General features: G+C 40.1%; 2 protein-coding genes and 1 long non-coding RNA gene across 5 annotated transcripts in view; 1 reads left to right on the top strand and 2 right to left on the bottom strand.

The window, feature by feature from the left end:
• ADHFE1 (alcohol dehydrogenase iron containing 1) overlaps window positions 1-17,207 on the bottom strand; it is a 31,787-nt gene extending 14,580 nt beyond the window's left edge. The window contains exons 1-9 of one of the 3 annotated variants that reach the window (XM_079103611.1): window positions 17,060-17,207; window positions 13,258-13,295; window positions 11,428-11,474; window positions 10,040-10,093; window positions 9,712-9,866; window positions 9,356-9,552; window positions 7,589-7,666; window positions 6,273-6,378; window positions 1,056-1,208 (exon numbers count right to left, since the gene is read on the bottom strand). In XM_079103611.1, coding sequence (XP_078959737.1) covers window positions 1,056-1,208; window positions 6,273-6,378; window positions 7,589-7,666; window positions 9,356-9,552; window positions 9,712-9,866; window positions 10,040-10,093; window positions 11,428-11,474; window positions 13,258-13,295; window positions 17,060-17,118 — 887 coding nt within the window. In that variant the 5' untranslated portion in view covers window positions 17,119-17,207. The remainder of the gene's footprint in view (window positions 1-1,055; window positions 1,209-6,272; window positions 6,379-7,588; window positions 7,667-9,355; window positions 9,553-9,711; window positions 9,867-10,039; window positions 10,094-11,427; window positions 11,475-13,257; window positions 13,296-17,059) is intronic. The other 2 variants (XM_079103612.1, XM_079103613.1) reach the window with 2 other exon arrangements.
• Window positions 17,208-18,263: 1,056 nt separating this feature from the next.
• On the bottom strand, window positions 18,264-19,934 carry RRS1 (ribosome biogenesis regulator 1 homolog). Its single transcript, XM_079104130.1, has one exon. The coding sequence runs from the start codon at window positions 19,812-19,814 to the stop codon at window positions 18,717-18,719; it is 1,098 nt and encodes a 365-aa protein (XP_078960256.1). The 5' UTR covers window positions 19,815-19,934; the 3' UTR covers window positions 18,264-18,716.
• A 1,059-nt stretch (window positions 19,935-20,993) lies between these two features.
• The window catches only part of LOC306641295, a 98,683-nt gene continuing 91,823 nt past the window's right edge, over window positions 20,994-27,853 (top strand). Inside the window, exons 1-2 of the long non-coding RNA XR_013758113.1 lie at window positions 20,994-21,141; window positions 27,627-27,777. This is a non-coding gene — a long non-coding RNA (uncharacterized lncRNA). The remainder of the gene's footprint in view (window positions 21,142-27,626; window positions 27,778-27,853) is intronic.

Here is a 27,853-nt window from a genome sequence, read left to right as displayed (position 1 = left end):
AGTCAGTCTGTGGGTTCTGCATTCATAGATCCAACCAAACATGCATTGAAAATATTGAGAACAAAACCATGGCATCTGAACTGAACTTACAGGGATTTTTTTTTCTTGTCGTTTCTCCCTAAACAATACTGTATGATAACCATTTACATAACATTGCATTATATTAGACATTATAAGTAAAGAGAAAGAGTTAAAGTATATGTGGGATTGTGTGCCAGTTCTATGCAAATACTAAACCATTTTATAAAAGGGAGTTGAACATCTGCAGATTTTGGTGTCTCAGAGGGTCCTGAAATCAATGCCCCAATGGCTCAAAGGGATGACCATAGATCTTCTTTGTTCTCTCATAGCTTATGACTATAAAAGCTTTTATGTATGTATTTGCATTCTTTACAGTTTTTTTTAATTAATTTTATTTAGAGATGGGGGTCTCTCTGTCTTGCCTAGGCTGGCCTTGAACTCCTGGGCTCGAGTGATCCTCCTGCCACAGCTTCCATAATAACTGGGGCTACAAGTGTATGCCACTGCACAGGACCGTATTTGTATTCTTAAATCTTGCAAAACTTTTTAGGAATTCTTTTAAATTTTCAGCCTTTTATATCTCCTGTATCAGTAATCTCTACATATTTATTTCTTAAATTTAGTTCATGAGAGTTTGCTCAATGGGTAGCTTCCACCCTAGATGTGGGCTCAGCCAACATCTACCTGCAGGTTCTCATTTCCACCTGGGGAGCCAAATTTCAAGGACATCTCCCCTCATCCTAATTTCAGTCTGAGGCTTTGAAGAATAAACCTCCATTTAGTCTATCTGCATCTTCATAAATTAGGAGCTTCCATTTGTCTACTGGCGGCCTTTGCCTTTTCAGACGGAAGGATCCAGTTTTCACCTGCCATCCCTTGGATTTCTTCAGAGGTCACTAGTGCTTGTCCATGTCTATGGACTGAACTGGTAGACAGATACATTCAGGATTATTTCAATATAGGGTACACCATGTTTCTCGTGAGGGTGGAGTGTAGTTTTTATGCTCCATCTCTATCCCCTCAGGGTGGCATACCTCTTCAGGTACTTAGCAACGATCCTCAGTGCATGGACTGCCCAAATGTCACTGATTGGGTTGCTGCCCTGGTACGCTGGCCGTGTGATGGGATTAGAAGGGCAGGGGCTCCGCATGTGGTAGGGAAGGGCAGTGTATGACTCCAGTGCATGGCTAAAGAGAAATATTTAAAATACACAGAATGAACACATTATCTTTTTTCTTACTTTCCCACATTCAATCCCAAACCAGAACTCGCTCCACTGTGGATATGCTCTTCAGCACTGAGATCACAACATATTCCACCAGTTAGCTTCTTGTCCATGACAGTCATCACATAGCACAGAAATTAATATAGTCAGATTTATATTGGCAGCCCTACCGTGTTTTTGACCAGTATGTATAAGGCTGATTATCAAAGGGTATTAAATTGCAGTTAAATAGGAGTAACAAGTTCTCATGTGCTATTGCACAGTAGGGTAACTATACATAGTAATTATGTACTGTACATCTCAAAAAGCTGAAAGAAAGGATTCTGAACTTTTTTTTTTTTTTGCCATAAAGAAATGATAAATTCTTGAGAAGATGCAGATAGACTAAATGGACATATTGTGGAATATGTTGTGATCTCAGTGCTAAAGAGATCTGTGTTTAACCTGATCACACAATATGTTCATGTAACAAAACATCACATGGTACTCCATCAATATGTGCAATTCTTGTGTTTTAATTAAAAATAAGCTCAAAATGAAATTGACCAAATTATGTTATGTGCATATATGAATAGGTAACAATGAAGTCCACTCTTATGAACAAATATAATGCACCAATAAAATATCTAAAAATTATAAAGTTAATTAAAAAATTACATGACTCTTTTCCAGTATAAATAAATCTTTATGATGCTGAATTATTGAATATTTGAGTCATTAAAAAAACCACTAAATCTAAAAAATGACTTTTTTGTAGAAGATAGTCACCATTTTATACCTAGCATAGGTCAAGTGCCACATTACCAAAGGATGATCATAATTATATGGACTCTTATTAAGAGTACAGTGTAGCCAGTTGTGGTGGTGCTCACCTTTAATCCTAGGAACTCAGGAGGGTGAGGCAGGAGGATTGCAAGTTTGAGGTCAGTCTTAGCAATTTAGTAAGACATGTCTCAAAATAAAAATAAATAAATAACAAGGGCTGGGGATATAGCTCAGTGGTTGAAGCATCCCTGAGTTCAATCTCCAGTACAAAAAAAAAAAAATTGCAGTGTAATAGCTGGGTATGGTGGCACACGCCTACAGTTAGCAACTTGGGAGGCTGAGGAAGGAGGACTTCAAGTTCAAGGCTAGCCTGGGTAATTTAGCAAGACCCTGTGTCAAAATAAAAAATAAAAATGGCCAGGAATGTAGCTCAGTGTTAAAGAACTCTTGGTTTCAATCCCCAGGACTACCACCACCAAAAAAAAAAAAAAAAAAAAAAAAAAAAAAAAAAAAAGTATGAGAGAAAATAAAAAGTACATTGTAGAAGGTAAGAACACATGATTTGGGGCCAGTTGTGCAGCTGTAAATCCTGGCACCAGATCTTCCTGCTATAGACCAGGTGTGAGGCACCACCCTTCCTATGACTCAAAGACATGGATAAATAATAGTGCTGCTTCACAGGCAGCTGTGAAAACTACATGAGTTGACTCTTATAAAGCCCTTAAAATAGGCCTGGAACATTCTAAAACTTATTATTAACTATTATTATTAATTCTTGGTCTGATAAATCTGATGATTTTTTTCTTATGTGTTTCAAACCCAGGATTGGCTTTTTTAAGAACTAGACTTCAGAGTTGCCTTATCTGCTGGCCTTTCCCGGAGTCTAGCTCCTTATTGCAGAAGCAGAGACTAGACAAAGCCATCTAGATCAATGATGCTGGGACACAATGTAACATGAACTATGTTTTCCATGAATTATAGTTTCAATGTTATAAGGGTTACTCTTTTTTTAATGTGAGAGAGAGCTATCTTTTGAAAAAAGTGCTAGAAATTTTAAAAAATTCAGTTGATAGATGGATGTTATGTGGGTCTAAGTAGGAAATGTGTGAAGAATGCAAGAATGACATATACCCATGGGGCAGTGGTGAATTCACCAGCGCCTAGAATCTGACTGTGGCTTCACAGCACGCCTTGCTTGCGTCTAGGTTCTGAATCCAAGAATCTGAATCCCTATTTCCCAGGAGCAGATTCTCTATGCTAAGCTCACAGAAACTATGTGTGAAACATGGAAGTCACATTACTGATTTACAATGAGAAATGGAACCTCTGAGGGTGACAGACATCAGAGTCTCCTAGCATCTTTTTTCCCTACAGGTAAGCCTTGTGATGGTCGATTTGTGATCAGAGGCCCATGGAGTCCTCTCAAGGGGAATTATCCCCAAGGTTTAATGCATAGCTGTGTCCATAGTTAGAATTGGCCACAGGGCTTTAGAGGCAGATTCCTTGGGCCAAGTGTTTTCTTGTTCAGACAAGCAACATTACAGATTGGATCTCTAATGTTCCTCAATGGCCCATATGTTGAAGGCTTGGTTCCCAGCTGTTGGCCCTATTCGAAGGCGGTGGAATCTTTAAGAGGTGGATTATTGGAAGGGAGTTAGGTTATCAGGGGCATTCCCTTGAAGGAGATTGGGATCTCAACCACTTCCTATCTCTCTTTGCTTCCTGGCTGCCATTAGGTGAACATGCCTCCTCTGTTGTGCACTCTCACCATCATGTACTGTGCTGCCACAGGCCCAAATCAACAGGACCAAGTGATTATGGACTAAAATCTCTATCAGAGAGCCAAAATAAACCTTTTCTCTTTTTAAGTTGACTGTCTCAAACACTTTGTTATCAAGATAGAAAGTTGACTAACACAAAAAACTACCATCATTCTCCTTCCTTCTATCCTGCTTTCTGCATTGGTTCATAGTGAAGTCTTTGGGCCTGTGAGTTATTCCTTTAAAACTGATGGCTTTGGCCCATGATGTATATTTATTATGTACTTCATAGTTAGGGAAAACAATCTTATTTCCCTTATTTCTAAGTAAATAGGAGACAGCTCATCAAAGTTCTGATAATATTGACTAGAATGGAAGTGGATGCAATTTTCTATAGTCTCTTGACAGGCAGCAGAACATAGTGGGAAAAGCAGACCAGAGATATGGATAGACCTAGCATGGATCCTAACAATGTTATCTCCTGCTTGTGTGACTGTCATTTAACAGTAATCATTTCAATACCTGTCATGTGATGATCACTGTGCCAGGGAAGACCTAGAGAAGAGAGTAAGATGGCCTTGTCTTTGACAAATTCACAATGCAGTGTGGATACAGGCAAGTGAAGAGAGGGTATCTCAGAAGAAATGAACAGGCCACCCAGGAGAGCAGCAAAGGATGAGTGGTCAGTTGTAATTGAAAGAAGAGGGAAGGGCCAGCAAGGGCTCTGTTGAGGAACAGATGCTCATGTGTAATTAAAAAACAAGCAGATAAATAGCAGAGCACTGGGACATGCCAGGGCCAAGTAATTTGGCCTTCAGGTCGTAGGCATGGAAAGCTCCTGAAAAACTTGTAAGGTGGAGAGGTATGTGTACATGCACACATGTGTGCATGTTCCTTTGTGTGTGATGGTCATATTGCGATGTGGAAGTTCGTTGAGGCCATAATGGAGGACAAATGGAAGAACTATGGGATGGAATTAGGAAAACCAATGAGGAGACTGCTGCAATAACCCAGGCAGTAGTTGGGCAGATCAGAACCAACTAGGAACAATGAAGTTTGAGAAGACAGAGCAGATATAAGAGATCCAAGTAGGACAAGAGACAGGCTCTGCTGACTGAGCATGGGCATGAAGGAAGGGAGAAGTTCATACTAAAGTCCTGCTACTTGCTGAGCTAGTGGACCCCAGAGAAACTGTGAAGTATGGGTTGAGAATATCGCATCTCATGAATTCAGGATGCCATGCATTATGAGATGGACCATTTTTTCAAAATGTGCTGCTGAAGGCAAAAACCATAGCACCAGGTCATAGGTTTTAAGATATGTCCTAATTTCAGATATGTGAATAAGTGACAAATCTGCACACGTAGATAGATGAATTAGGGTGGTTTGGGACATACTGAATGGGAAGCACCTGTGGGGCCTTGTGAGGCTACTGGAACTAATGGCCTGGAGTTTGGAGTGAGGTCTGTGATAGAAACCGTGATTGGGCTCAGTCCTGTAATCCCAGCAATTTGAGAGGCAGGAGGATCCAAGTTCAAGGCTAGTCTGGGTAACTTATTAAAACCGTCTCATGACAGAGTGGTGGCACAAGCCTAGCAGCTTAGAAGGCTGAGGCAGGAGGATTGTGAATTCAAAGCCAGCCTCAGCAACTCAGTGAGGCCCTAAGCAACTCAGTGAGACCCTGTTTCTAAAAAAAAAAATATCTAGAAAAGAACTGGGGATGTGGCTCAGTGGTAAAGTGTCCCTGGGTTCAATACCCAGTACCACAAAGAAAACAAACAAACAAACAAAAAGAAACCCTGATTGGGAGCTTTTGGCACATTGCAGCTGAAGCCAAAGGATCACACAGTGAGACTCTGGGCAAGTCACTAACCATCCAAAAATCTAGTTTTCTTTTTCTTTTAGTGAAAGTCTCATATTACACACTGCTGCAAGGAAGCAGTGGTGTGTGTCAAGTGCTGACACAGTATACACATCTGGGCCGACTTCCCGAGACACTTGCTCCCATCCCTGCCCTCTTTTGTGGTGCAGCCATGGGCCTTTCCTAGTGTGTTTGGCCATAAAGGCAAGGTAGCATGGTCCTGAGTCACTGCATGCCACCTCATGTGCTCCTTTATCTGTCACCCTGTGGCCATGGCTGTGACTGGGGTAGTCCATCCTGAACAGCAGGTTTGTAGCTCACACTGGCATACTTAATGATCACCTTTACCTTCAATATTGTCATCTATGGAAGGGGATAATGATAGCCAATGCAAGAGGCATCTGCAAATAGGCACTTAGACAATAAAATACTGTCCATAGAACTTGGTACTGAAAAAGTTCCTCCAGAGGAGGGAAGGGAAAGGAAATGATTATAGCCAAATTATATGGTTATACTGTTTGCATGTATGAATATGTAACAACAAGTCCCACCATTGTGTACAACTATAATGTACCAATAAAAATGTGCTGAAAATAATAAATAAAAAGAAAAAGTCCCTCCAGGTGTCACCAGTACCTACCAGAGCACATCGAAGCCACTGTTGGCAACCACTTGGCTAGGCATATGGAGAGTGTGAAGAGGGTCAACTAGTCCCAGTGTGGGTTTGATGGCTCGTGAAGCAATGCCTGAAACATAAGGATTTTTAATAAAGGCGGAAGTCATGGGCACCATTTTTTAAAAAATTAAATAACTTTAGGATGGTACATTATTCTAAAAACAGTATGAGAAAAGGTTCATTCTCAGTAGGGAGGCAGCAAGGAACAGTAGAAAGAGATGTGGAATCAGAAACTTGTGTTTTTCAATGTTGGGTTAGGGTGCTCCTATATCCCAGGAGCCAAATGTAATCTCATCCCAGTTCCTGGAAGAGTGATGTCACTAGACGTTCTGGGAATATTTACATCACTGAAATTGATTAACACTGCAAATCAGGTTTTATTCATTTATTGTTAAATTCCAGAGAACTAGTTTACTGTTTACTAGCATACCAATGATCCTTGCTTTGCAACTCTGTCTTGGGGCAAGTCACCTAACCTTTCTGAGTTCCCTATAAAACTAGATGAAAATAACAGACCTCCATCCCTCCCAGAGCTGTTGCAGGGATCAAATGAGAGAGTATAATGTAAAAGTCAGAACTAAGTGTTGGCAATTATTACTATCTTTAACAATGTCAAAGGATCATAGAATTAAAAAGAAGTTACCCTAAGTTTGCAGTTGAATGTCAACTTATTCAGTTACAAAGGCCTGGAAGCAGGATACTGAGTCAGATTTAAGGAGAAGGGTATTCCTAACACATAAGCCAGAGTCAAGGACAAATTGAGGAGATGGGATGAAAATCACTAAGACAAAAACAGAGCAGAGGTGACCTGGAAATGGGGTATGAGAGAAAAGTTGAGATGGACATGAGGCAACTTTCTAGAGTAGTGGGAATGTCTTGATCAGGGTTGTGCAGACACAGCACGTATATTTGTCAAAACTCACCACAGCAGACACTGAGATGTGTGCATTGTATTATATAAAAATCACATTGCAATAAAATTGATTTAAAATATAAAAAAAGAAAGGGAACAGTCACTTATTATTGAAACATAGTCACTAACATGAGCAGAAGAAAGGCCAAGTAAGACCTAGGGTATCTCAATATGCAATTGTAGGTAATTCTCAAAAAAAAGTTTATTTTTTACATGTACTTGGAAAAAGAAAGAAAACGTGTATATGCATATATTCTTTCCTTAACTACACAACTTCTTGATTTCTAAATAGTGGGATGAAAGAAAAGGGAGTGGGACTGAAAGAGAAGAGAGAATTCATTAAAAGAATTATGGGCAAAGTTCTTACCAGTTTTTACTTTCAAGCATTCATAGTCAAAAATGGCAACCCCAGTTGTTTCACTCCCAGTTCCTGAGGTAGTTGGGACTTGAACAAAATAATATTAATTTTAATAAAGCAGCTAAATAAAGGTAAACGGAAATATTTAATTCAGCCTTAGAAATAAAGAACCAAGTTAGAGAAGGAAGCTTTGCTGACACTGCTACTTGCTTGATATCTGTATTTATATAACATGTATGTCAACCTGATATGCATGATGTGCCTGCATTGACAGGCATGTATGAGGTGTACATCTCTACTCTATATGTTTAACAAGTATGTTGATGTCTGTATTAATGCACATGTATGTTTAACATGTATCATGCCTGTGCTTGCTGCATGAATGTATGTTTAATGAGCACATGTCTGTGCCTGCATTAACATGCATGTGTATTTAACGTGTTTGTGTGATCTCTGTGTTGGTGTTCATATGCAGACATGATGTCTGTGTCTGCATTAAAATGCATGTATGGTTAGCATGCATGAATGTTTAATATGTATACTGTCTATATCTGTACAAACAGGGGTGTTTAATATGTATGGCATCTGTCTGCAGTGAAATGCATGTATGTTTCTGTGTATTTGTACATGCATATCTTTGCACTAACATGCATGTGTGTTAATCATTTGTGTGAATGTCTGTCTGTATTAACAGTGATTAGCCTTAGGGAACCTTGGGCTCTGCCAGTGCCAGAGCTCAAGTAGCTGCAGCTGGGTATTCAAATACAGGCTGCTCTACACCTCTGTAAGAACACTCACATTTGCTGTCTCTAAAAGACATCTTTATTCCCTCTTGGCAGCAGGCATAGGAGTGCTCTGCCTTTGCTGGGCTCCATGGTTTTGTAGTTCTGTCAAGTTTCTAAATGTTACTAATCACCCCTCTGTGTGATGCTGACACAGTTTCACCAGAGGGTTCCATTTGCCAGACCCCAATTATGCTGCTCCCTGCTGGTTCCTCATTCCCATCAATGCAGTTCATCTGCCACTGACTCCCTGGTGTCCCATCACAGGGACTGTTCACAGTAGGGGCAGGAGAGGGGGAAAACAGAGGACAAAACTTGAACTGAGGGTATTTCTCAGTTACCAGTTAGTGCATTTTAGCTATACAACTTTAAATAATAATATGCTGACAGTCATAAAAATGGGAGGGAAGAAAAGACTGGAAAATTCCAAGGTCCTCTGTGGAACACACAAACTCTTTTTTGCTTCAGATTTGTGTGTTTGTGCCCTGAGAAGCCATGGAGCAGATGTCATCCAGAATGATGTGGCCATGCTGGCCACATGTCCCTGGGAAGAGACAAAGCCTGAGGTCAGCTGAAGAGCCATTATGTGGAAAAAAGGGTTGAATCATTGAAAAATAACAGCAAATGTTCTCCTTAAACTTCACAGTGGCTGGCAAAATGGGACAAAACAGATGGGTTTAGAGGACAAGCCTGCCAACAGAGGGATCTAATCAAATGTCAATGAGGACCTTTCCCCTCCTCTGCATAGTGACTTCATAGCCTAAATCTGCAAACTTCCTCCCACTGACCCAAATTGTCTCTATCTGTGCAATAATGAAGATCAGAATTTTCAAAACGAATGAACTGCCATCTGTTCTGGGGTCCAAATGAAGCATTGATTTGAAATGAAACGATCAGAAAGTTTTAGAAACACAGACACTAAAATTACTAGCTGGAATCTTTCCTAAAGTCTTTTGCCAATTGTAAAACGAAGCAAACAAGCCAACAGTTTTACCTGCAATCAGAGGCTTAAGAGGCTCAGACACGGGTTTTCCCTTTCCAATGGGGGCATTGACGTAATCAAGGAACTCTGAGTGAGGGTTGGAGGCATATAGATTAGCAGCTTTGCAGGTGTCTATGGTGGAGCCACCACCCACAGCAACATAGGCATCAAAAGATCCCTTTCTGGCAAACTCAATTGCATCCTTGAAGCTTGAAGAAGTGGAAATAAAAACCACTGTTACATTTTTTTTTTTTTTCAAAAATCATTCTTATGCCATTAAATAAGGCCTTGGGCAAGTTTCACCAATAGTGATATGTGTTGGCTTCTGCCTAAAGTAAATAAATAAAAACAACTCTCAACAAATTTACCTTGTATCTGTTGGTTCCACCCTCACATCATCATAAACCTGAAAGTTGATGCCATTCTTTACTAGGGAATCCATAACTACTTGTACAGGAGGGAGTCGGGAGAGGTTCTTATCTGTCATCAAGCAAATATTTTTAGCTCCCATGTTCTGTAGGTCCTACAATTAAAACAAAATTTTGTTAGGTATGATTGCACTGAAACTGAAATAGACTTCTGGGGCAAACTTAATATTGTACATCTTTGAACATAAAGGATGTGATTATCTATTAGCCCTTGTTTTACAAGATATGTAACATTCATAGAAGATTATAGATAATCCCAAATACTTGCCATGCCTACTTCTTTTGTAACTCCTGCTCCATATCTAATATTTGAAACAGCCATCTAAAACAAAGAAAAGAAGATTTTGGTGTAGATTGTATCAGAGAGTTGGCTACTCCATTTCTGAAAACCTGAAATGTTCCTCCTTACCTAAAGAATGAAGTATATACTCCTTAGTATGTTTGTCTAGGTCACCATCATCTGGCCTCGCACTTCTTTAAGGGAACTTTGGTTTCAGTCACAGTACAATTATATATTTGACTTTTTCAAGGACATCCTAAACTCTCAATTGTTCCTTCAACTTTAAATCTCTGCCTTCCCCAACCTCCATATCTAAATTAACTCTAATTTCTTACTTTCCCACTAAAGGTTTCCTCCTGTGTACATTTTTTGCCCCTTCATCCATCATTCCATCCATCTATCCACTCTTCTATGCCCATGTGTATCTGTATGTATCCTACTATCTTCCCACTCACCCAGCACAACAGTCTGCTATATTCCAGGCACTGGGCTAGGTTCATGTAACACAACTACTAGTAAGAGAAACATGGTCTCATAGGGTTTACAGATGAGAAAAGAGCTTTTAAACTGATGAATTATGGGTCATTTTTGGCCCAAAGATATTTTATTTGATCCATGTTGTATTTAAATTGTTTTCTTTCTTTTAAAAAATTGCCTAATAACTGTTAAAATCAGGATTAAAAAGATCCAATTTGACTACCTCAGTTTCTATCTCTCTTGAATAATCTGGAAACACTGGGGCTATCCTCAGGGGGCAGAAAACTTGTGGGGCTGCGTGGAGGCCATACCTTTTACACAGGGTTTGTGCTCTATGAGCATCTGGTGACATTTCAACTTATGACTTCTGGATTAGGAGGAGGCAGGGACTAAACAAATAATTACAAGTAATTATGTACAATGTGATCAAAATGCACTAAAGTTAATCACTCCTTTATTCTTGCTTCAACAAATTACTTTGACTTCTTTGGAGATTATTGTAACTACAGAAGATTTAACAGATAGCATATATAATTTAGAGAATGTGTAAAATGGGAAGTATTTTTTTTTTTTTTTTTTTTTTAATTTATGTGGTCTGGGGAGCAAGCCCAGGTCTCATGTATACTAGGCAAGTGCTTTACCACTGAGTTACATCTCCAACGCTTATTTTATTTTAATGGCTGTATAGAAGATAGAATTTTAGACATTACTTATGTTGTCAGAAAATTTATATTCTGTTATCGTCACAAGGTACTTTGCTGATAAGGGCTTGAGCAAATAGTGATCGTGGAACATCAATTTATAAGAGATTTCAAATGAAATGCTAATATGTTAGCAAAATACTACAGTTATATTTTCCAGGTCATTCATAAAAGAAAGAATGAGTCAATGAAATCTACCTCAAAGGCATAATCTGTTGTTTTCTCAGAAGATGAAAGTCCAGGAGCTGAAAATGAAGAAATAGGTATCAGAGTAGGCCTCAGAAATAAAGCATAATTTTTTTTGACAGTATAACTTAGCAGTGAACATTAGCGTCTTCCTTGAAGTCTTGCCTACAATATATCAGGTTTCATATCAAATTAAGAAATCGACATATTGACAGAATTTAATGCTAACTTGATGCTGATTTTATAAAAATAAAGTGATTTAAAATTTCCTCCACTGAAATTTAAAAAATATTTGAAAACATAATGTATAAAAAGAATTCTCTGAGTTGGGTTATTATTTGAGAACAACTAGTAGTAACACTATTATAGCCATTGTAATAATTTGTTTGAATTTCAATTTTTTTCACAAATATAACATCACAGTAAGATATTTACATTTCTCAAGCTTATTCATATTTAAAAATCTAGTTTCCTTGATGAAATTTAATAAAAAATTTATAAACTGATATTTACTTGCTAAGTATCAGGTTTTCATTAAAGCATATGCAATTTTCTGTCATATTGGAATAGTAAGAGGACCCCATCGATGAATTTTATCTTTATTTTTCTTTATTTGTTTATATCAGTCCTGGTCAATCATAAAACAAATAAAAGTCTACAGAATAATTTTCACTTTCTTTCTTTCTTTCTTTTTTTTTTTTTTTTAAGAAAGAGCCTAGAACTAGATAACAATCTTAACATTGGCTCCCTTGAGGCAAAGACACCCTTATCAAAATTCAAATTTCTTTAATCCTTATAGACTTTAAAGAAATTATTATTACTATTATTCCTGTAATTAAAGTTTAGGTAAAACAATAAATTGGGTCCTAGATAACCGTGAGATTATTTTTCTCTAAGTTATTGATTTTATTCCCCAAATAGCAAATTCCCCAAATAATAAATTCTTTGTTAAAACTAACCAAGGATTAGAGCAAACCACTTGAAGAGGTTTGCTAAGCTCTGAGGGCTTCATAGACTGGGAATGCCTCTACCACAGAGGCCTCCAGTACTGGAAGGCCTAGTGGATTGTTCTGAAAGGTGAGCCACACATCTGGCAAGAAAAAAGGCCTTGGTTTGTTCTACTTCCCCTCCACCCACCAAGTGTTTAGATGTGACCTTTTCTTCCAAGAGGCAAAATCAGGTTTTGTGTCAGTAATTCTTGTGACATTCGGGGGACACGCTAAAGCTATGGTCAGCTTCCTGCTGCTCTGTGGACAATGGAGTTTGGTAGGATTAAGACACTGGTGGGAACTGAAAACTTTTGTCATTATTTTTAGTTTTTAAAATGTAGAATGTTATTTTAAAATGGATACAAATAAGATTTTTCATTCTAGGAACCACCTTATTCTTTAGCCCTTTTCTTTTAGAGATGTCTTACAACCTTTCCAAGGCTTCATCTTGTTTTATTCTGTTTGATGAACTAGACATTTTTAAAAATTTTCAGTGCTAGGGAACAAATCCATCCTAAGCAAGCAGCTCCACCACTGTGCCTAATCCCTAGTCCAAACCTAGACATTCTTAAAACACTATCAAAGAATTTTTAGCATTAACAAATATTCTGTCTACTTAAATAGCATTAAACATATAGTTGGTCCAAACACATCATCAGTAGCATACAATCAGCTCATTTCCATGTTGGAGCGAAGTACTACCAATTACCCAGAGAAAAGGCCATTGTTTTCATCAACCTTCCTCTCTCTCACACTCCTTGATGTTCTGTTTTTACACATGGCCCAGATGTAATATAAATGCCAACTGTAGAAACCAAAGTTGTGTCTAGTGTAAAAACACAAAATGTATTACCTTGGGAGTAAGTATGAGAATGTGCTGGGCACTTGCATCTATGGAAAAGAAAAACAGTAACTTGAAAACCCACAAATAAGAAGACTTAAAGTAACTCTCACATTGCATTATAGTACTAAGAGATAATCGGACTGACAATAATTGGCGGGGCCCTGTACAATAGGGAACAAACAAACAAAAATCCAGTGATCAGGATGGATAAAGTCGACCCAGAGTCTTTACAGAGCTGAAGGATCATTTTTCCTTGAATTCGTTTATTCTAGCAGCTCCTATTAAATGCCTGCGGGCAGCTGAGATAAGCTTTCTGGGAGTACGCAAGATTCAAGATGGGGTTCTTGATTTCCTTCAAGCTCTCAGCTCATACAAGTTGAGAGCTTTGATCAAATCCACCTAAGGTTCATGTGCTCCTACTCTTGCTCACCTCCCTCCCGCCCCCTGCCACGATGGAAATTTCCTCTCGTCTTCAGGGTGTTTAAAGTCTTTCTTCAAACAGGCCCCGGACCCGTGCCTACTGTCGTCCTCCCGGGACCCACAGGCGTCCTTGTCACCCCTTGGCGTCCCCACTCTTCTTGGCCCAGTTGCATCTTCAGGTTCCATGCACTTGTCCGGGTCTTGGGAAGCCCCCAGGCGCTCACGCTGGGGCGTTGTGCTCCCTTAAACTCATTATCTCTCCTCACTCCCCAGTCGGCTTCTCTACAGATTTTCCATGTCCTCCTTTTTGGAAACTTTCTCTCCCTTCCCTGTCTTGCACGGTTCCTTCTCTGCCTTCTTTCTCCTGCTGGGTTTTGTTTATTTTTACGCCCGCAGGACGGTCTTAGAGTGAGCTCCCAGTAGATGCTTAAGTGCATGACATCCTCCTTCTCCCACCCCGCCAAAATTCAAATTTGGAATTAAAACATCCGAGAGCAAGAACGATGGAGGAAGGAAAAGGGTGGATTTCAATGGTCCGTAAGTTCTCAAAACTTCCTGAGAATTGTGAAGTCAAAAGAGACTTTGGAAGCCAGTCAGATATTTTAAGTCAAGGCTGCCACCTGGCGGTCCCAGTTGAGCCGCGGGTTCCCGCAGGGGATGAGAAAGCAGGCCAGGCCGAGGATGACTCTTTGACAGTGGGGCTTTACTTTCCAGAACATATCACGCGTTAAAACCTCCAAAGACAAGAACAGCAAAGGAAAGAAAAATATCCACACCCAAAGCTTTCCAACGCGAAGGCTCCTGGGACCGCGTGCTTCCTCCCTCCTACTCCTTTTCTTTCTCCTTTACTTCTTTCTAACTCTGACAATACCTCAATTTATCCTTTCTACTCCTTACTTGAGGTTCCTGTCCTGTTCCCTCTTTCCCTCTGGGGATCTCAATCTGTTGTATTTTCCCAGTGCTCTCTCCCTCACTGGGTCCTTCTCATCATCAAGAGTTTCATGCCTGAAACTCTCAGGCTTGCTCACCCTTTGGTTCTCCCCTACTGGCTTACATTTGCTGGCTCCATTTTCTTGCCTCCAGCACCATTCCTTGGCTCCAGAAATCAGGCTGCTGCATGAGCAAGCCCTGGCTTTCAGGCTGGATCCTCCTAGTATTTACTCTAGCAGCACTGAATGCTGTGAGCTACCCCCAGCTTCCCTGGAGTAGGTGAAACGCTTTCCTTGGCTTCCAGGACTCCCTTCTCACTTGGGTTTCTTTTCATTGTTCTTCCTCTGACTGGTTTCCCCCTCTACCCATTTCTTAAATGCTGGGTTGGATCCTAGGCTGCCTTCAGCCATTCTGGCCCTTCCTTCTCCCTTACCCTATCTATATGGACTACCACACATCAAGGCCCCAAATATTAATATCTCTACCTGAATCCAAACACTTTTCTCAGGGTCTTTGCTATTCTGGTTCTGCTGCTATCTCTCATCCAGATAGATTTCTACTAACTTCCTAACTGGGTTCTCATGGCTGCATCTTTGTCACCTTTGTTTTCCACAGTGTGATCAGACAGGGTGTCACTCTCTTGTTTAAAGCTACTTCCATGGCAGATAAAGTTTAGACCTGCTCCTACTTGAATGGCCCCATTGACCTCTTCAGTTTTAGCACCTCATCTTTCTCCATTTCTGGGTTTTAGCTTCTGGAAAATTAACTTTGTTCTTTTCCTTGAATGAGCTACATCTCTTTCTCTCTCATCCCTTTCCCTCTTCCCCTTCCGTTCCCCCTCTAGACTTTGCCCTTGTTATTTCCCTACCTGAAACATACTTTCCTCTGTCTTCTGGATAACTTATTCTTTCCCATTAGTTCCCCAGGGAATTTTTCTCTAAGGCCCCAGGTTTCAGGTGCGATCTGCAGTACTGATCCTTCTTCCCCATTATAGTTCTTGTCAAGTCTCAGTCCACACCTTGTCTTCCCTTTCCACTGCATACTGCCACCAGAATGTGCTGAAATAATTCTACTCATGCCACACTCCTTTCTCATGCAACCATTCCATAAACATATTCTGCATTAAAATGGTTCTAAGGGCTATAAATAGTGTGTGATAAAGAGTCGCATGATATAGGTTTAGAACAAAGAATTTTAACACAGCTAAACACCTCCGCCACCCCTTCCTTCAGGTCTTCTCAGGGCCCTTTATGTGCTAATGTATATTCTGACTCTCCAAGACAGCAAACAGCAGTCAGTGGTTGCCCAAACTTACATGGCCATGGAATTCTTTACCATGGGGCATCTCAAGGTATTAATGTTTCAGGGTTAGAAATATTTGCTTTAGTAGCTGTTATCTATAGAACACAATTTATATTTTTTTTGCATAGGCTTGAGAACAAGGCCCGTGAAACCACAACATCTGGATTCAAATTAGGTCTGTGACACTGGACAAATTATTTTTCATGCTTTTCTTTATCTACAATAGAGGCTAATAATACAGTATGCTATAGGGTTATTTTAAGGGTTAGAGTTACTGCTATTAATAGTACATGTAAAGTATATGGACAGTGCCTTGCCATGGTAAGTGCCCAGGGTCAGCTGTTTTCTTGTGGTATTTCACCATCTGTTTTCTCCATTCTCACTTCTTCCTCTGAGGGTATGACCAGACTTTACTTCTGGATCCTGGAATTGCATCTCTTGGTGTTGCTCTTCCCTCTGTCTGAAATTCCTCTCTAGTTCGCCTCCTTTCCTCTCTATTTATCTCCACTTGTTAACTCAAACTTTCCCATGTTCTCCCATGCCCACAAGTGCACTTGGACCTTCAACATTATTTATCAAGCAACTACTATGTACCTCGAATTTCTGGAGGGGGTCAGACTGTGTCAGGAAGTGTAACTGCACGTGGTTTCTTCCCTTCAACACCCTTTCTGCTGTGGTCTGCCCCAGGCCAGTTCTCCATCTGTCCTCTCATCCCAATGTCTGCACCCTTATGTGCCCCACTAGACTTTAAACTGCCCGAGTCTTTCATCGTCTGTCCCTAGAACCTAAATATATATATACATATGATATGTAATACACACCCAATAAATAAGTATCGATTGGATATGTTAATTTATCTTGGTCACTGTGCCCAGCTGTGCACTGCCTGCCACAATGTGGGACCAGGCCCCATCTTCTCAGGACCTGTTTCCTTAATGGTAGATAAACTGAGTAAAATCTGACGCACTGCACGGTGCAAGACTGCAAGTGCCATTCTGTGACAACATTGTCGTACCCCGGTGCACCGCGGTACCTGCTTCCCTACATTTTTGAAAGCAACCGGTGGAAGACTGCGAGGGCCCAGGCGGATCTTGCGCCGGGGACTGCGCGGGCGCGGTGGCATCCTCCGGCCCCTGCCCGCCCGCCGGCCTGCACTCACGCTGCGCGCTGCAGTTGCTTCAGCAAGTGCGCGACTCGGGCCCGGGCGGCAGCGGCCATGGCTGGGAGAAAGTCCTCTTCGTTTCTCTGCACAGCTCCGCCCCACCCCAGCTGCCCGCCAATCCGGGTCGCCGCCTTCCTTCCGCCCACTCGGCCCTCCTGCTCTGCTAGGTCACTGGGCCAAGTGGCAGCCCGCAGTGGCACTTAGACCATATTCTCGCGGGCAGTCGGAATCAGGACTGTGAAAGTTCCAGCGCTTACTCTCACCGTTTACCTTTTTGAAACTGCGTAGGCCGCAACTGCTCGCTAGGGTCTGGGGTCCCGCTTTGAATCACTCCAAAGTCTTTATTTTTCACTTGTTTGGGACTTGGCGAAAGGACATTCTTTAAAGTGCTACCTTGCCTTTTAAAATTATTTTCAGAGTAAAATTACCAAGACACTGGATTTCAACTTTGAACCTTGCAAAAAAGTCCGAGGTTCTTTTTTTTCCCCTCTCTTCCTTGAATTACAGGGCCAGTGCCATACCCTGTGCTAAATCAAGAAAGCTTTAAAAAACAAATTCCCAAATAAGCAACAAAATCCCATAATTTTAAAGTTCAGACCAAAAAGAGCATGGTAGCTTTTAGCTCTAAGTAGCAAAAAAAGCCTCCCAGATTCTGGATCTACTGTTATTTTCAGATTAAGATTTGTAGAGATGAGTTTACTAAGTTTAAAATTAGACTGGAAAGAATGATCCTGAACAGCTTTAAATATTTTTCCTCCCAATCAAACCAGAACAGGCCAACTTGGCAAATGAATCAAAAGATAATGTTCCAATCAAGGATTTTGTGGGTATCTCCTCTGAACAGACTATTTTTAGTTAAGCTTTATTTTAAACTGGGGTTATCAATGTTGGGAAAGATAAGTATTTTCTGGATTAACAAGGTTAATTATGATTATTTGTAGGGTAGCCCAAATTTATCATTTATAACTGTCAATATGTTCTGGTTGAAAAGTGTCAAGTATTCCAAAAGCCTTCAGTTGTGTTATACTTTTAACATTATATTTTATACCAAAATAAGTGAGTTTTTCTGATAAAAGTGGCCTTGCTGAAAGCAGTATAATTTAACTGCTTTTGTTTTTTTAGAAAGTAAAAAAATAATCTGTACTAGCTATCCAGGTCACCATCTTCAATTTCTACAATGGTCAAAAAGTTAAAAGCAATGCTAGATACAGACACATCTTTATTAAATAATCTTCACAACAGTGTCTTTAAATCAACTTAGGAAAATGTCATCTTTCCTCTCCCCTTCCAGATTTGATGGGCATAAAAGCTTGTTACAAAAATAACAAATACAAATTAATCTAGTAGAAGTCTCTAAAATATAACCAACTCTTCCTCACCCCATAATCCAAAGGTAAAATGACCAAATCATTTTCCTAATTCTTGCATCCTCAAATATACTCATCACTAGCTAAAGTCTCGTTTGTGGGAAAAGCATTATTTTGTACAGTCGAACACTTAGATACTTTCTTGAGGGTAGGACAATTCTGTCCCTTCAACCTCAAGCTCAATGAAGACATCGGTCCCTTTTCTGCACCCCGCCCTGCAACAGTACATAAAAGGCAATATTTAGCATACAGTACTTTCTTTACAGAACAGGTCCAAGGGTGAAGTGTTACTTCCTCCTTTTTCCTCCTTGGTGCTGTCCTCCTTTCCTCTTGCCACCTAAACCAGGTAGGCCGGAAGGCTTCTTGCCTCCCAAACTTCCTTTCCTCTTCCCTTTCTGGCTGGGCGGGCCGCCTTTCCTCTTGCCTCCAGGACCCGGCCGGTTCCCTTTTTTCTTGCCCTTCTGGCTCATTTTCCTCCTCTTGGCGGCTTCCTCTTGGTCCTCTTCTCTCATCTGCTTGTTGGTGGCCCTCGTCACATCCAGCTGAGGCTTTTTGCTATTCATGACTCGAAGTAGTTCCAACTGGTTCTTTTTCTCGGCTGCAAAGTCCCCAAAAAGGGGCTGAAACTTCCTCTTCTTGCCTGAACCCCGGGGAGCCTTCTCCTTAGGGAGGCGCTCCTGGAAGCGCCCCACAGAGGCGGTGGAGATCTTGGCTACCTGCATGGCGCGGCCCAGCTCCTCCTTACTCTGGTGCCCAGTAGGGTGCATGCCGGCCGCGCTGGGCAGCTGCATCTTGTGGGCACGGGCCAGATTACGCAGCCGGTTCAGCTCGTTCTTGGCCACGCGTTCCTTCTTGGCCTGAATCCGTTTGGCGAACTGGTCTTCTAGGGGGTCGGCGCCACTCGGAACCTCGATCAGCCATTCCTTGGTGTCATCCCGGGCGCGCTTGTAGCCCCAGCGCCGCCGCCACTGGCCGCTCACCTCGTCCCACACCAGATTGGTTTTCTTCTTGGGGCGGATGCCCTTAAGGCGCGCGAACTGCTGCCAGCGTGTAAGCGGCCGCGGCCGTGGCAGCGGTTTCTCACGCGGCAGGCGCGTGGTGGCCTCGGGCAGCCGGGCCACCAGCGCCTCTTCCACGCGCTCCGTGGGCAGCTGCCACAGCTGGTTGATGAGCAGCTGTGTATTGTCCCGTGCCAGGGCCCGCAGCTCGGCCTCCGGCGTGGGTCCGGCCTGCCGCAGTACAGTCGGGGGGTTCCGGTCCGAAGCCAGCAGGTTGCCCAGGTCAAACTCCAGCTCCAGCTCCTTGTGCACTGTGATACGTTGCAGCTTCTCTGCCTCGTCCTGCTCCGCCTTTGCCAGCAGCTCCTCCACGCTCTGACCCTCCATGGCTCCGGCTCGGTTCTTTTTCTTTGAGATTAATAGTTACTTTTCATAAGAGCAGGGGCCCTAGTACAGGTAACTCACCCACGTGCAGACGCCCGGACGCTCAACCCGGAAGAGAAAGGTTCGCTTCCGGGGTACTCGAATACCGCTTGTGATCGAGCGACTGAAGGAAAGGCCGGCAGAGGGCGGTGTTGGAGAGCTGATAGGATTAGCAGAGGGACCTTTTGGCTCGCGCCCAGTTGTAGTCGGAACCGGCGCGAGCGCGGACTACAAGTTCCGGGGACTAGTTGGGACTGCGACTCCCAGGATGCAGAGGCAGGAGGCGGTCCCCGGGGGCGGTCGGGTTAGGACGCGGGCCGGTCAAATTTCTGGGGCTGCGGAAATGTGAGTTACTGATCCAATCGGTGTTAAAGTTTTATTTGCATATAAATCTAAGACGTTTAGTTAATCACCCCTTCTTGGGGCGAGACAAGTCTTTGTACCAGAGTCAAAACCGGCTTTGGGGTCCTGGGTGTAAGCCGAACGACATCCCACAGACATACATAAAGGTCGTTTTGCCAGTGAGTGGGGCTAGCAGTTACACCACCTTGAACTGTTGCTCCTGTGCACCGACCCCAGCGAGTTGACTTTCCTGGTAAAAGAGAACCCGACTCTGCAGTTACGCCGCTTGGTTCTAGTTTCTGGCTGTGGCAATATTTGACCTTCAGCTAGGCTATTTAACTTGGTTAGACCTTTAAAAAAACCTTTAAGAGGGGGATACTAGTCACATTAGTGTTTACAGCAGCCCAATTCATAATAGCTAAACTATGGAACAACCTAGGTGCCCTTCAACAGACTAAAGAAAATGTGTATATACACAATGGAATATTACTCAGCCTTAAAAAAGAATGAAATTATGGCATTTGCTGGGAAATGGATGATGCTGGAGAGTATCAGGCTAAGGGAAATAAACCAGTGCCAAAGAACCAAAGGCCTATTGTTTTATCTGATATGCGAATGCTAATTCACAATAAGGGTGGGGGGCTAGGGTAGAATAGAGGTACAGTGGATTAGACAGAGGGGTGTGAAGGCAGGGGAGGGGGTATGGGAATAGGAAGAAAAGTAGAATGAATTGGACATTTTTACCCTATGTGCATAAGTGATTACAGGACCTGTGTACGTCTTGTACAACCAAAGAATGAGAAGTTATACTCCATTTATGTATGATGTGTCAAAATGCATTCTACTGCCTCTTAGGACTAATTAGAACAAGAAGGAGAAGGAGGAGGGGGAGGGGGAGGAGGAGATACTAATGGTATTTACATCCTAAGGATATTATGAAGATAAATAGGTAAATACACCCCAAGGGAATAGAAATACTCAATAAAAGTTAGCTAAATACTAATTGTTATTTAATCTTTGTCATGGGTGGGGAACTAGGCAGTGTCATATAGTAGTTAAATATAAGGTTTCTTGGGTTAATCTGCCTCAGCTTACCATTTACTAGTTCTAGTTGAACAGCTTGTTTAACCTAAGCCCTATTCATAAGCTAATAAGTATGAAACATTAATTCTTGGTACATAGTAAGAACTCAGTAAAATAAATATGTTTATTGACTTATGTAATACAACTAGGACATGTGGGAGCAGGGTCTTCACTCTGGCTTTAAGACTACATATGTATCTTCTGCAATGCCATCCAAGTTTTTGATACTCCAGAAAAAGAAAGTGTGGTCCACTGACCAGCAAAACAGCATTACTGGGAGCTTGTTTGAAATGTGGACTATCAGGCTTCCTCCCTACTGAAATTTAGCAAAACCTTTATTTTAATAAGATCTCTAGGTGATTAGTGTATACTTTCAAGTTTAAGAGATACTGCTGATTATGTGGTTTGCAAGGTTTGTTTTCCTTTCAATAAGGACCAGGTTAAGAGGGGATTATGTTGGAGAACGTAGCAGTTACTAGGTAGCTGCTTTGAACTTTAAAGCTTTGGGGATTTGCCTAGAAGACAGTTAAAGATATTGATTCAGCTGCTTTGGGCTTGGCTGATTTATTAATTCACCCAGTGAACATTTAATTGAATGCCCATCATGTGACAGGCACTAGATACAAAGATAATTGAGATCTTTTGGAACACAGGAAAAGAAATATAGGTAAAGAGAAATTTACTGTACAGTGTGATTGAACTTTTAACAGAAAGTACAACTGTGTAGGATTTAGCTCCTCTTTCGGTCTTCTGAATTAGGGAAAAAGAGCAAGGATTGCTTTTTCTCAATGGATGAAATGCTATTTGGTTTGGCTCATACAGGTCACCTCTTAATTGAATTTTAATTGTTTTTTGTTCACTAGTGTTTTATAGTCCAAATAGATTTTAATTTCCTTGAAGTCTGGAGACTGACTTTCACTTTCACATAGTGCTAGGATATAACAGTATTCAATACATTACTGTTGAAAGAATAAGCATTATAGGCTTAACTGAATTAAAATAACATTAATGTTCATTGTGTTAGATTCAAGTTGAGTAAAAGTAGTAAGACTGGGATGTGGGAGTCTCAAAAATATCTTACCGAGACAAGTGAATGGGTGGTGGTCTCTAGCTTGCATTTATATCATACTTCAGGCAAGACTATACAGTGTCAAGAAATGTATAAATATATGTGAATATATTTTAGTAGTATGGCAAATGGTGGCACATGTTGTCTTGTTATTCCCCTTCTTCCTTTAGTCCTATAAATTCAGAGACCCCAAGTGTGGTCATTAGACCTTACTTTCTTTCCCTCTATACACGTTCTGTGTGACATTTCATCCATTCACATATCTCAAATGCCTTTTGTCCACATATTTCTATTTCTTTTTGTGCAAATAGTTCTAGAGTTATATCTTTATTCCTTTCTTTTTTAGAGGTTTAGGCTGAAATTTCCAACTCTTGCCAGAGCGTTTCACCATATTTCAAGCTAAGTATGTCTTAAACTATATAACATAATTTTCTCTCAAATCCATTTATTCTATCATCCATCCATTCATCATTTTACCCCCAAACAAATGTTGATAGAGGCCTTTGATTACTGAGGAATACAATGAGAATATGAATGTTAGTATAAACAGTTTCAGTTGATGCTATCATCTATTCTTGTCAGCTAATTTGGGCTTGAAATGGTGAAGTCAGTCTTGACATTTCCTGTTTCCAAATCCAATCAATTCAAAAGTTCTGTGAGGGTTGTCTCTATATTGTACCCTTTCCAGCCCCACTGCCATGGCTAAATCGGTTAGCTTTTTGTTGTTATGACCGAGATACCTGAAATAAACAACTTAAAGGAAGAAAGATTTATTTTGGCTTCATGGTTTAGATACTTTAGTCCATAGTTGGCAGGCTGCATTACTTTGTGCCTGGGCTGAGACAGAACATTATGGAAGAAGGGCTTGTTGGAGGGCCAGGGATATAGCTCAGTGGTAGACCAGTAGAATGCTTGCTTAGCATATACGAAGCCCTGGGTTCAACACCCAGTACTTCCAAAAGGAAAAAAAAAATGACAAAAGAAAGAAGAAAGTTGCTCACCTCAAGGCAGTCAGGAAGCAAAAGGAAAAAAAGTGGGTAGGAACAAGATATCAGGTCCTAGGGCATACTGCCAAGGACCCACTCCCCTCCAACTCCCTCTAGTAATTCCAACAGTTATTTGGAATATATAATGATGCTCCTACTTTTCCTACCACCTCCTAATAATCTATTCAGCTGTGAATTCCTCAGTGGATTAATTAATTGATGAGGTCAGAGCCCTCATGATCCAATCACTTCCCAAAAGCCCTACCTCTGAACATTACTGCATTGGGGACCAACATGAGTCTTCGAGGGACATTTCATATCCAAGCCATAACAGAGGCCCTACCTATGTTCTCCTATACTGTATCTCTTCCATCTGCTTCTTCAGATCCTCTTTTTACTCTGCTCGTTGCCCTTGGCTTCCAGTTGGGTTTGACCAGCCAGAAGGAGTGACAGATCAGAAGGTGTAGAGAGTGAGGTCAGTACACACATGCCCTCAGCCCTCTGCAGATTACCATCAGAAGGCCATCAAAAAGCCTTTGTGGCATCAGTAGGCCACAGCTCCCATCAGGTAACCTAGGGTGATTATAGTTCTCTGCCATTGTAGCACCACTATTCTTTGCTACTGTTCTTCGTGGGTTTCCTTACATTGGACTCACATCTTTGTAAATATTTTCTTTGTCTCTCTTAAAATATCTAGCTTGATTTCTACCTGTTTGCTTCTAGGACCTTTATTGATATCTTGGGAATGATCTTAGGAGCATCTTAACAGTTTCCCACCTCTTTTTAGGACATTCCTGAAAATTTATCTTCCATTGATCTATCCAAATCAAACTCTCCTCTATACTTAACAGAGTAATAATTATTTTTGGCCTTGGATGCTCATGATCTGGCCTCAAATAACTTTTTAAAAACACACATGTCATAATAATCTGCTTGTTTTTCAAGTATTTCTAATCCACTCTTATTTTTCATTTTGTCTGTTTCTCCACAGCTTTAAGAATGCTCCTCATTAGAAAGTAAAAATTGGGATGCAGAGCAAAAAGTCAGCAATTATATTTTTGTAGCAACAATTGTGAAATTTCTTATTTACAAAAGTGAACCTGTAGAGAGAGGTCACCCCTTTCCCCACATAAGGAATATGAAAGTTAAAGACATCAAAGTAATATCTTTCATTTCCTTCATTCATAGCTACTTTGGTCAGTGAAACTTCTTTTTTTTAAAGCAGTTTCTTCATTCTTTGTTATCACATTAACTTGGATTTATTTTCTAGATGTTTCTCAGTTGTCTCTTTGTGACAGTTAAAATGAGTCAGCCATTCTTTAATCCTGCAGTTTTTTTAAAAAAATTTTTTAGTATTTTTGTCTAGGAAATTGAATGTGCCAGTAATTTGATAAAATAGCAGAAAAGGGCCCTTAAATCTCTTATGTGATTTTCACATGGTTCAATTTTACTGATTTATAATTTTATTTTGCAAGTACTTTAAAGAAAAATTTAATTTAGAAAATTTCTTAATCATAGAGAAAATTTGTGTTCAAGTGCCTCAATTTTAGTCAGAAATCTATACTAAAAATCCATCATTTTATTTTAAAAAGGAACAAAGAAAATAGAGATTTTGTACAAGTAGTGTAGAAGTGGATAGTATAACTACCAAACATGGTACATTTGCCTATGAAGAGCTTTGAATTTTTACATAGTAAAAATTTTGCCTTAGTGGAAAGTAGGTGTCACTGTACCCTCGTCAGCATCTGAGAATGCACTGTAAATCTTATCCAGCTTACCCAGCCTACTTGGTGATATAGAAGATCTGGTGACTGTGGAGTGGCTGCTTTCTCCCAAGACCTGAGTAGGACTTTTTATCTGGAATATATAAATAATGATCTTGGTATTTCTCAATATTTATTTCCCTTGTCTCATTATTTAAGATAGTATGAATTTTCAGCTCAGGAAACTGACTTCTTGTGGTAGGTCCTGACTTTCCTTCTCTGGAAAGCCTATGTATTTCGATGGAAACATTTTATATTTCAGACCTTAGTTTATTCATCTGAAAAATGAAGGGTCTCTTTTTCCGTAGGTAACTTTTACAATTCATTACTATGATCCTTTTGTTAAAAGCCTATGTTCTTCAAGTAGTCTAATATTTTTTTTTTTTAACAGTGTGTTCTTTGTGCGGAAGCATTAAAGTTTTTGACCAATATTCCCTATTTTACAAACCTCCTCTTAAGTTGTCATGTAAACATTCTTCTGATGTGTGAGGTGATTTGTGAATCTCCACTTAGAAACCTCAGGTATTTTTCTAAGCTAGAGAGTGTATGTCTGACATTGAAGGACCTGAGGAACTTCACTGAATATCTCAGACTTTTTATTGTGAACTTCCTTGTTGCCTGAATCCTTTGAATTATTAACGAAACCTGATACTACATAAGATTCCTGGTTCATGGAAATTTAATTTGAAAATCTGCTCCTGTGTGTTAGTACACCATCTAAAGAAGCCACTACTCTCATCCCATTATCCTGTTTTATTGTCTTTATAACATTTACTTATTTTTTTATTGTCTGTGTCTGTCACTTTTCGAAAGTAAACTCTTTGAGAATAGCAACTTTGTCATGTCATGCAGTCGCTGTAGTGCCTAGAACATTTTAGAATAGTGTCAGAATGATTGACTAATGCTCAATAAATACCTTTTGCGTGAATGAGATGAAGTCCTTACCCTCAAGGAATTTTTGGTCTAGTAGGAAAATCAAACTAAGTACATAGCAGCCAGGAAAAATATAGCAACCAAACTACCATAAAGCAGTAGAGTAGAGTTTAGGCTCTGAAGTCACACACTTTGGTTCAAATCCTCATCAAGTTCTCATTCTGCACTGACTGTTACGGGCTGTATTGTGCGTCATTCCCCCGTTACCCCCTGCCCACCCTGTCCTCACACTCATATGTTGAAGTCCTTTCATTTGAAGGTACCCAAATCTGAACTTAATATAATTGGAATTATTTTTTTCTTTCTTACTATGGTTCAAATTGTTCTCTAAAAAATAACTCATATGCAAGTGATTACAACAAAACTGTGGTTTTTAAAATTAGTCAAATATTATTATCTTAACTCCATGGAAGGCTACATACAGAAGATCTGAAGTCAAATGTGAATTATATTCTAAGTATTGTAGTAGGAACTTGAAAGAGGCAAAAGTAGTTGTAGACGATTCAAATATAATACATAGGTACATTGCAAATTTCATGTACTATATTCATTTGAAGGCAAAATATTAAACTTGTTTAGTCATATACATTTTAAAGATAAAAAGTCATCTCCATTTACTTAGTGCAAAGCTTTCTTTGCAGTAGTTAATAATGTCATGAACTTTTTAATCTATAAAAGAGTAACAAAATATAGCAGGAAAAATGTAGTGAAAAAGTACTTTAGAATGAATCGTTAAAAGAATCAATGGGAAGAATCGGCATCTCCTAAAATGAATATTTTCGAAAGAATCATATTCTCCTTTCCCCAGTTTATTCTCACTGTGACAGGCATCCTTCATTAGAGATCTCATTAGACTTTCCTTTAATCCTGAATGTTGGAGGGTAGACTAGATGACTCATTTCTAATAGTGTTCTGATAGTGTGTTCATAACACAACAAAATTGGATTCTCTCAGTCTAATTAATTTGTTGATCTCAGGCATTGTCAGAAGAAGAGTGATAGGAACCATAAACTTGCTGTCAGATAACAATACTAATGCATTTTTTCCCTTTCCCAAGTTGATTATATTAACGTTTTCCTCTTAATCAGAAGCCTTTCTACTCTAATTTGAGGGAGGGAAGATAGGTAGAAAGGAGTTATCAATGGGGTTGATGTGTGAAATGTCAGAAGATTTGAAAGTAATCCTAGATTATGTTTAAGAAACAATCTGCTTTTGAAAAACTCAAGCAATATAAAAGCATAGAATCCCTTATCATTTTCTCTATTCTCTTCCTGGGACTCTTACATCCCCTTCTCAAGATAAAAATTTACTCTCGATAAATTTACATCCTGTATAAGAAAACACATACATAATTTTTAAAAATTCATAGGAGAATACTCTTGTTTTGATTTGCCTTTGTTTTCTTATTATAATGATAAATATTAATTAGGATTGGCTAGGTTGTACCAGAGTAACAAACTGATGCCATAATTCCACTCGTTTAAATATACGAAAGTGTATTTTTCATTTGTATTTCATGTGTTGATGGGGTCTCTTACTCAGGGACTTAGGCTATTGGAGGTTTCACATCTTACTGCACCATCCTTTGTTGTTTTCATAGAAGAAGTGCAAGAAGAGAGAAGGACATGGACTTTTTGCTATCCCAGCCCAGATACCACACTGTTTTCCCTTCAAGCCCATTGGATAGAACTAATCACGTGGCCTCACCTAACTGTAAGGATTATTAGAAATAGGAGGATATATAATATAGGGTAAGTATTACTATCTCTGACAATGTTTTATAGCTCTTTCAGTAAAAGTGGATAAATACCTAAGTTTTTCAATAAC

Source organism: Sciurus vulgaris (assembly GCF_902686455.1).
Source record: "Sciurus vulgaris genome assembly, chromosome: 1".
Classification (NCBI taxonomy): Eukaryota; Metazoa; Chordata; class Mammalia; order Rodentia; family Sciuridae; genus Sciurus; species Sciurus vulgaris.
The sequence above is the reverse complement of the archived record's forward strand: the minus strand, read 5'-3'. Positions and strand labels throughout refer to the sequence as shown.

Excerpts from the sequence above, each read along its gene's own strand:
- RRS1 (XM_079104130.1), bottom strand. The coding sequence starts at position 19,814 with ATGGAGGGTCAGAGCGTGGAGGAGCTGCTGGCAAAGGCGGAGCAGGAC.